This window comes from Protomyctophum parallelum (assembly GCF_964188405.1).
Source record: "Protomyctophum parallelum genome assembly, chromosome: 10".
Taxonomy (NCBI): domain Eukaryota; kingdom Metazoa; phylum Chordata; class Actinopteri; order Myctophiformes; family Myctophidae; genus Protomyctophum; species Protomyctophum parallelum.
Window position 1 is genome coordinate 2,601,291 of NC_139704.1, and position 10,146 is coordinate 2,611,436.

The following is a 10,146-nucleotide window of genomic DNA, read 5'->3' on the forward strand; positions in this document are numbered from 1 at the left end:
CTGGGTCGGCCCGAGGCTCTGCCCGACAAAAGAAAAACGCCAGTAAATGGCCGGCACGGCGGCGCCGTGGTTCAGTGTGTGTCTGTGTGAGACACTTTAGGCTGTTAATGTTCCATTTCCATCATTCTAATGCAGGGGTTTTCAACAGGTGGTCCGTGGACCACTAGTCAGCCGTCAAGGTATCGCATGTGGTCCCTGACCATGAATTTAATAATGTAACAAAGTGAATATTTGGACTGACGGACAGTCTTAAAGTAATATAGGCCTATAGGAGTTTATTCAGTGGGGTGTATTGATAGTCGAGCTGTCTCTAATGAACAAAAAATACATTTCCAGGTCGGCTAAAGGTTGCCAATTTCAGAGAGTAGGTCTACCTATTTATCAGATTCAAAATGTATAAAGTTCCAGTTCAAAATTTGTTTCTTTGTGTAGGCCTACTACCGGTATTTACATCTCTCAGTCAATCATGATGTAAAATGTATTTTATGTTTACGAAAGAGGAGACAAACAGTCCCATGTTACTGAACTGAACAAACACTAGTGTAACAATGATTACTAATAGGGAGATATTTAGACTAGTTTTAACATAAAACTGCATGGGTCCCTACCTATTTATTTTTGCAGGCAGGCATGCATGCAGGCTGCATCACTGGTGGTGTCTCAAAGTTCGTTTTCGTTTCGTTTTCGTTTCGTTTTCGTTTTCTCGAAGCCACTCCCGAACGATAAACAGGTATGTGGGGGCCTGGCCAAATCATTGTCTTGGAGGTGCAACCAACCATAATTCATTTACAAAGCCATTTGTTTTTAATTGTTTACATTAGTAGGCTATTCATTTAATTTATTTTTTGTTACAATTTACAATTTACAATTTAGGCATTTAGCAGACGCTCTTAATCCAGAGCGACTTACAATAAGCAAGAACAAAAGCATGGGAATACATCACAAAAAAGCATTTATCATAAAACATGCGTAAGCTAAGAAAGTAACAGTGGAATATCTATATTATGAGACTATACATATAAACTATATATTAGGGCATTAACCAAACGTGATTTTTGATAGTCGACTCGACTACCATCAAAATCGATTTATAGTCGATTAGTCGGCGGTAAAATATGATATTTATTCCATCCAATCAAGCATTAAAACATCGTGTTATGAAACAGCCAGCGAGCGAAGCAAAACAGTGAATGCACTATCAATGCAGGCCGAGTGGAATAGTACTAAGAGAGTGGCGACACACTTCCTATGGGCTATAGTTCCAAACATTGGAACTATCCCATTGAGATAGAATGAGCACTTCCGCATTCCATTGTTACAGTGGGAGTCAACGTGAGTGTTGCCACTCTTACTAGATTACGCTGAATGCCGCTCTGATTGGCCGAAATTAGCTCAGCTGTTTCAAGTCAAAGTTGCAAGTCCACAATGACTCACGGATGGACGCGTTGTGAGCTTGTAGATCTGCTATTTTTTATGCACAAGACCGTTCTATGGAGCAACATAGCATGTTACGTTGTTCATTGTTCACAATGTTTGGAGAGTGGAGACTGGAGCAATGAACCATGCGATGTTTTTCATACAACCCTAAATGTTCAACAACAAGTTACAATCACAGTTCCTTTGGTTTTTAGAAGGAGCTACAAGCAAGGAGGAGGTTTGCTAGCTAGCAGGCTGCCAGGCTATGAATCAGATGATCAACTACTTAACTCCATCGCGAGTCTTTTGCGGCTACGTATTAGAACTATGATCGTGCGGCATCGCTGTTTGTTTTTAATAATGCCACACGCGGCACGCAGACTTTTGTTGGATAAGCATGAAGAAACATGAAATCACGGCAAGAGCTACTGTAGTTTGACTGTCACCAAACTGGATACTATTGGGCAGAGCGAGGAGGAACTCCTGCTATACTTTACTGTACCGGACGACGACACGTCTCCAATCTAACTTGTTGAACAAACTACAGTAATAAACTCACCAATAGTAAACGTATTTACACACTGTAGTTGTCCCCATTGATCTTATGAGCCTATGAGGCATATCACATTATGCTTTTCCCAAAGAAAAACTGTCTTGACTGCTGCTAGTGCCACCGCCGATACGCCGCCCACCACACCTACACGAGTCAGACGAGTGAGGGTGACGGCAAAACCCACGTACAGTAGGCTTGTATGATATGAAAACAATCAGCCAGGAATGGATTAGTACTGAAGTTGGCGAACTACCAACAAAACAACCGAGCTCACAGCTGCATGCCTGCATGTCTGCTGTAGAAAAGCAAAAGCAAAAAAAAAAAAATCATAAAAAATCATAAAAATATTTTATAAATAATATTAGCGAATAATCGGATGTCAATTAACAGTGTCGACTAGTGTTTTGCTAGTCGACTAGTCGACTATTCGATTATTATGTTAATGCCCTACTATATATATATATATATATATATATATATATATATACTACTATGCTATACATAGTAGTATATGGGTCAGTGACGTGACACCCCAAAAAAAGTGTTTTTTTAAAACCTTTAAATAACAGGAATAAAAATGATTTACTTTTGTTCTACTCACTCTCATCTTTATGGAAACATATTTTGTTTTTAGATATTTTATTGGAATCAGAATTTATTCAGCATTTTGTTGTACTTGTGCCTAAAATCGTCATATGGTGTGACATGACAATAATTGTTTATAAAATGAAAATGGAGTACAACTTTCTTAAGTTGCTCACTTTATCAAAGTCCTTTATCATAACTAACCTGTGATCCACTATAGTTTTGTGAAAATATATTAAATCTGTATATTATTTTCGTAATCAACACTCAATGTGAGGCCCATGTTATCGGTCTTTCAATATATTTTGCATTTATTGTGACAAAACTTTCTCTAAAATTACACAAATATTTGTGACTCTTCCTTAGACTATTTGCTATGTAATCCATAAACATTAATGGTTTCATCATTAATAAAGGTATGATTTTTTCACTATTTGGAACGTCACACCAAATTATTTAGTGTCACACCGTATGATCATATCTTCATTTTTCAAAGCAAACTGTGTTTTAACCTACTTATTAGTGAGTACTGAACTTTACAGATTGATTAAACAATTACTCAGGAAAAACAGCAACAGGAAAATTGCTTTAACATTGAATAACATGGCAATGACTGAATAAAACGAAATTAAACACAATGTATTGTGGATAGTTGCAGATTTTAGGTGAAAATGTTTAAAACAAATGTTTAAATGGACAAAAGAAACATGGGACTTTGTTATTTATTGCTATATCTGTAGGAAATTACAGTTTGTATCATATGGTGTGACAAAAAAGTCATATGGCGTGACAGGAAAACAGTCACACCATTATGATAAAGTGTCACACCATATTACGTTTTCTGCACTTAACATAACCTTGAGGCTACTAGCTACACATTAGCATGCTAACAACATGCTAGCTATAACAAAGCAACATAGATTTACATGTAATTATGACCAAAAAATCTAATACCTTAAGCTTTTTTAATGAAAAAGGTGTCACACCCACAGACACTTGGAAGAGTCGCATTTGTCAGCGTTCCAACAAGATCGTATTTTATGAAAATGTTAAAATGATAATTCACCACAGACACCTGTCATGCTATTGTAATGCAAGTGCTGAACAGCCTTACTGAAGAAGTACCTCTCTATCCCAATGGGTGTGTAAACAATTGCCTGGTGAAATTTCCCAAAATGGTGTCACACAATATGATTTTGGTTTGGGGGACAAAATATTTTTGATCAGAAATGACTGAAAACATTATGCTTGGACTTTGAAAAGATTAGGCTCATAAATAGACATCTATATTATATTTATGGAATTTTTAAAATAATTTTAGCATTTTTTTCCTTAGTTTTATTTAAGTTCCTACTTTGAGAAACAAGGCCAGGACAGTCGCACCATATGAGTTTTGCTGTGTTTGGTTGACAATTCTGAAGAAATGAGGAATGAAATGTTTTAATCTTGAGTATGTTCACATGGACCATAATGTCCTGCACAATATTCAGAAGGTTTTTGACAAATATATTTCTTATTTATACATGAGTGACACTAAGGACAGCCAGGGACACCATGTCACGTCACCCACCCATATATATATATAGTTGTTTTTTTTACATAGTTTGTATGGTCTGTTGGATGCCGGTTGTTTTAAAATGGACCTCTATTTCATTTTTACCAATAGATTGTACTAAAAAAGGACTCATAGCACGACACCGAGTGCCGCGCTATGAGCTTGTAGATCTGCTATTTTTGAAAAATCGTGAAAATGTGGCGCAAATCTTTGAATATATATATTCTTTCAGAGCGAATGTTTTTAACTCAAATCTTTGCTTCTGGGGGTGTCCACTGGAACAACATATTTCCAGATGGGGGTCGTGGCCAATTACATATAATTTTGGGGGTCCTTGACATGAAAATGTCAAGGAAAGTTTTGTGAAAACCTTTGTGCGACACATGTGTCGAATTGAACGGTCGAGTCAAGCCAGCATAACTGAAAGATTTCTGACTTCGACTTCGACTTCTGAATATGATGTCTCGGGGCCTGTCGGATGCACTTGACTGCCGTGCAACAATGCCAGACACACCGCTTGTGAGCTATGGCAATTTCCCGGTGGATTTCCCTTTATTTTTTGTTGAGTTTTGGTGAGTTTTTCAAACTGACCAAAACTAAAATATTACAAAAAAATAAAAAATTGCACCTAGGGACAAACAGACAACTTCAGGGTGCTGGGTGGAGCAAGCTTCAACACACTCTAACACGAACTTTGCTGCACGCGTTCCGAAGGGCCACTTCACAACTTACCTGTTCGTGCAAGCCTTTTTTGACTCGAGTTCTGAGTTCGACACATGTGTCGAAGGCCTGACCAAATTCTCCACTTCTCAACATACCACTGTCTGTGTTTTAAGCATTATGTCATGCTTTAGCTATTGAAAAATAGCAGACCTACAAGCTCGTAGCGCGGCACCGAGCTTGTAGGTCTGCTATTATTGTTTTTCAGCAACTCAATTCTCGGGAATCAGGCCTCCCACATGCGAGTCGGTCGCTTCACCATCTGCTTGCAGTATGCAGCACAGGTGATGCAGGCTGCATCACTGGTGGTGTCTCAAAGTTCGAGACAAGCATGGTGGTTTTCTCGAAGCCACTCCCGACCGATAAACAGGTATTTGGGCCCTGGCCAAGTCATTAGGTGAATCCCAATTGGAAGTGTAGACACTGAGAAGTGCGTATTTCTGGGTATATGACGTCACAGCGCCGCGCCCGGAGTGCTTCCCAATCCACAGGGCGCTAAATACTCGGTCATCTAGTGCACTAGGGCCGCGCACTAATTTCCCCCGCCCGAGACCGCTTCCTAAGACCAGTGGCGATGTACCCTGCCTGGCTGAGAACCTTGCAGTGTACATCGCCACGGCGCAGCCGTTCTGCGCATCCGGCATTTCTATTTTCTCTCCCTTCGCCACCAGCCCGAGCGCAGCAAGAAGAGGAAAAACATGTCGGAAACTAGTAAGTTTTATACTCTTTTATACTACTTTTAAAAGTGTTGTTGTGTCACGGAAGGTAATTTTAATATCTTTGGGATAGTATTTAGTTATTTAAGATATCAAATGTATCATGACACAGCCAAATAAAAAATATCCACCGACGTTGTCGGAGATTTTCGCGTTACACAGTAACCCGGGGACTGGGGGCTGCCAGCAGAGAGTTTTTATAAATAACAGCTATTATATTATTGTTATTATTATTATTACTACGTCGAATCTGATTTAACCTGACTCCCTGCAAAGAAAAAAGAGTCACACTGGTGCGTTCCTCCCGACCAGTCTGTTGTGTTATTCACACCAACACAACAACGTGTTCTCGGGACAGTCAAATGCCCAACATGGTGGTAGTAGTAAAGTAAACGTGACTGAGATGTTACGTCTTTAAATGTTGTGCTTAAACTAAACATGCGTTGTTGGACATGTCACGACGAGTCCGACTAGTATTTGGTTTAAATGGCGCAGCCTACTCTGGATTATTTTGGGTCGGTAAAAGCCTAATTTGACGTGGCCTAATGTATTTTTATTGCATTTCTCAGCAATACAAGACGATTCAACTGAGGGCCAGGGCCAGGCCAGTGAGGCTGCCCAATTCAATTACAAATGTAAGTTGTGTGTGTGTGTGTGTGCGCGCGTGTGTGTGTGTGTGTGTGTGTGTGTGTGTGTGTGTGTGGGGGGGGGGGGGGGGTATACACTCAGTCAAATGTTATAAATTACTGTAGAGCAGTGGTTGCCAAAGTGGGGTCCCCCAGGCAGGCAGGTACACTCAGAGTTAAATTAACTTTGATTTTACAATATACATTGGGGTCCCAGAGATAGAAATGCCATTAAATGGGGGTTCATAGCCTAATTCAGGTCAAACTGGGGGTCCCTTGAAATGAAACTGTTTGAAAATCACTGCTAGAGCTGTAAAGACATTTTTATGGGGGGTCTGTCCCTGGCATATCTTTTCTAATGGGGTCCGCAGGATAATGAGTATCATTTTGGGGGTCCTTGACATGAAAAAGTTTGGGAAGCACTGCTATAGAGGACTAGATGAGTAATGTCCCAAACTCTTCTCCCTTCTGGCTCCAAAACTGTGGAATGCACTTCCCATTGCAGTCAGAACTGCAGCATCACTCCCATTCTAAACTGTGGAATGCACTTCCCATTGCAGTCAGAACTGCAGCATCACTCCCAATCTTCCGCCGTAGTCTGAAAACCCACCTTTTCAGACTCCATCATGGCCCATAGCACTTACCCTAACCCCTTAGATAGCATTTCTGTAGACTTAGATAGCATTTGATACAGACTTATAGCATGTTATGTAGACAGCACTATAATTGCATTGTATGTAGTCATAGCACGTCATAGTACATATGTATAGCATAGTAGTAGTATAGTTTATATGTATAGCTTCATTATATAGATATTCCACTGTTACTTTCTTAGCTTACGCATGTTTCTTGATAAATGTTTTTATGTGATGTATTCCCATGCTTCTTTGTTCTTGCTTAATGTAAGTCGCTCTGGATTAAGAGCGTCTGCTAAATGCCTAAATTGTAAAATGTTTTTTTTTTTAGGGACGGTGTCTTCAAACAAAAGATTCATCCAAATGAGAAGGGACCACGAGGACCTGTTCACAGGACAGAAATTCACAGCAACTGCTGCGTGGAGGTTTGTGGTATTTCGTTTGTTTTCTTTTCAAAACACTTCTATTATGACCATTAAATATTCGGTATAAGAGTTACAGAGACATACCATAGCTCAAATAAAAGCTATAATCCTCTGCTTTCACCAGGGAAAGAGAAAACATTTCTATCATGCTTTGTTTTAAAAATGTAGCCATTTGAATGAGTCTAGCAATTTTCAGTTTCACTTTTCAGTCTCGTTTTTGATCATTCATATTACAAGACACATATCACTTTTGTGAATATCCAGCAAGCCGAATTGACTTGATCTTTCTATTTTTACACAACACAGGAAGGAAAAAGCTTCTTTACCTAGAACAAATTATTAGAATAAATTGCAGACAGAATGGATATTTCAGAATGAAACTGACATTTCGCTTCACAGCATTTGAAAGTGCTGACGTACCTGTGGTCAAAGCCATTTGCCCTTCCGGGTCAATCCACCCTAGCCATGCCCGTAAACTTGACGCTTATGTAAACACCTGCGCCACCCCAAGGTTACATAAATGTGTTTGTGGTCATTTGGCCCTTGCAGTCTCTATTGTGTTAATGTGGTGTATTTACTTTAATCTCTTAGTGCCATTCTGGAGAAAATGGATCTTGCCGACAAAGTTCTTCCGAAGCAGGCCAAAAAGAAGTGGGAGAATTTCAAGGCCAAATATAAAGTAAGTATGTAATTATACCTTTGAAATAACTGTTTTTAATCATGACATTTAATAGCACATGACCTGGATGTTCCCTCATCAAGCTCAAATCTCAATATTATCCTCATAACAGCAAGTTATTCATTTCTGTAGTTATTTGGTTACAGCCATTTGGTTACAGTCAAGTTATACTACAGTATTTGGCTCCACCTGCATCTTAATGCCTACAGTATGTGGCTTTCTTCATAAAATGACAGGTAAAATCATTTTACATATTTTGGAATGTGAAAAGAAATCAAGTAGCTATTTAGCTGACTGGAGTGGAGAGTGACCTAGCATTTAGTTATCTTTAGTGTAACAGAGCCTACTGCCTGTCCAGTAGTCTACACTGACTGCAATATCACAATAGTGCAATATCCCAAATCATGGACACTATCCAGTCTAATATCATGATATGGATATCATATTGATACAAGGGATGTCCCAATCAGAAATGAATAACTTGATTATCTATATTTATGAGGATAATATTGAGATTTGAGCTTGATGAGGGAGCATCCAGGTCATGTGCTGCAACATAATAATAGTTAGTAGTTCCACTGTAGGCTTTCCATATTTCTCTGTACTATTGTTGAAGCGGCATCTATTTGTTCACAATTTATCATTTCTCAAGTTTGAACCTCTCAGAGCTTCCATTGTGAATCTACATGACTTTAAGTGCCTCAACCCCCAGACGGACAGGCTTTATTTTTAGTTTGAGCTGTATAACTTTAAATAACAATTTCACCACTTTTGCAGTAAAATATTTTTATACAAGAATCCATTTCATGTATGGGAGGCCTTAGAGATGAGGGAAAACTATGTTGTGTTTGGTCCTAACTCCGGTAGGGGTATGCCGACTTCTGGGGGCCATTGTCGCAGTACTAAATAACCTGTTAAGCCAGTGGTTCTGAAATCTTCATTTTCCACTTTCCTTAGGAGTGCAAATATCCTAAGACTGGTGAGGGGGTGGATGGCAAGGCCACAGCTGCCTCATGGCTTTATTTCGCCCAGATGGACGAGGTTTTGGGGCAGAGGCACTCAATCAACCCCCCTGTCCTGCTTGCCTCCGCTGCTGTGGACACTGCTGTACCTGCAGCTGTACCAGAAACAGTAGTGTCTGCGGGTACAGCTGGAGAAGGGTCAGGGACACCAGGGCCCAATGTCCAGGCTGGCCAGAAAAGAAAAAGGGTGAGAGATCATGATGAGTTCCTGGAACTAATAAAAGAGGACATGAAATTACAAAGGGAAGCGGAGGAGAGGAGATCTAGAGAAAGCGGAGAGAGAATGGACCGGCTGTTTTCGCTACTGGAGAGAATGGTAGATAAATAGTTTAAAATGTAGTAGAGTAGAGTAGCCAGTTCACGTTCGGTGCAATCAATTTGTGTTAAATGTACTTTTTATTTATTTATTTGTGTTCTACTGGAATTAATTTATTCATTTATTTATTTATTTATTTATATATTTATATATTTATTTTATATTTATATTTATAATTTTATATTACAATAAAACAAACTTTGGCGCGCTACTAGTCCTACATACTTACACCTAGAAAGTCAGCCTGCCTTTCCCATATATAAAAGCATATATAACCTACCCAATACTGGTTACCCCCATCTGGCAGCGTCAGGTAACAGTGTTTTGTAATGATTTCCATTGCCTTTTTTTTTAATTAACTTTAGCAGTTGACATTTTGATTTAAAACTCTATGAAACTTGACATGGTGCACCATGATTGCATACTTGTGTTCTCCTCAATTAAGTGTAGACGTTTACACTTATTTTTTGAAGTTCCTATGACTTTGTAAATAGTTGCATTTACTGAGAATTGTTCAAATGTTATTCATACAGATACTTTACACTTTTATTTTGGATGACAAAAGCACAAAATAAAGTGTTTAACTTGATTTCTCCAGTGTTTTGCATTCCATTTGACCTTTATTTCCCATTTATTTATTTGGTATAAGACATGACATAATGCACCATGATTACATAGTTCCTACTGACTTTGCAAATACGGTATAACATTTTCTCAGAGTTGAACTGTTTTTTTCACCAACGGCAGCAACTAGGCTACTATATTCAGCATGACTTGCCCATCAAACTGCAACATTAATATTGGTTACAAAATATATGGATAACTAGTGATATCTCTACCACTCAGACTGTGGACGAAGGGCATGGCACAACACTGTGAATGTCCCAACGCCACTACC

The 10,146-nt window shown here is 39.0% G+C and overlaps 1 protein-coding gene across 1 annotated transcript; it reads left to right on the forward strand.

Moving 5' to 3' along the window:
- Positions 1 to 5,506: 5,506 nt before the first annotated feature.
- Positions 5,507 to 9,302, forward strand: LOC310865541 (uncharacterized protein). Its single transcript, XM_083774697.1, has 5 exons — positions 5,507 to 5,540; positions 6,115 to 6,180; positions 7,138 to 7,231; positions 7,823 to 7,910; positions 8,868 to 9,302. Exons 1-5 carry the CDS (start codon positions 5,528 to 5,530, stop codon positions 9,258 to 9,260), a joined length of 654 nt encoding a protein of 217 aa, XP_083630823.1. The 5' UTR covers positions 5,507 to 5,527; the 3' UTR covers positions 9,261 to 9,302.
- Positions 9,303 to 10,146: the final 844 nt, after the last annotated feature.

What these genes read in the sequence shown, in the direction of transcription:
- LOC310865541 (XM_083774697.1), top strand. An exon ending in ACAGCAACTGCTGCGTGGAG is followed by an intron (nt 7,232 to 7,822) that starts GTTTGTGGTATT and finishes TTAATCTCTTAG; the next exon opens with TGCCATTCTGGAGAAAATGG. An exon ending in ATTTCAAGGCCAAATATAAA is followed by an intron (nt 7,911 to 8,867) that starts GTAAGTATGTAA and finishes CACTTTCCTTAG; the next exon opens with GAGTGCAAATATCCTAAGAC.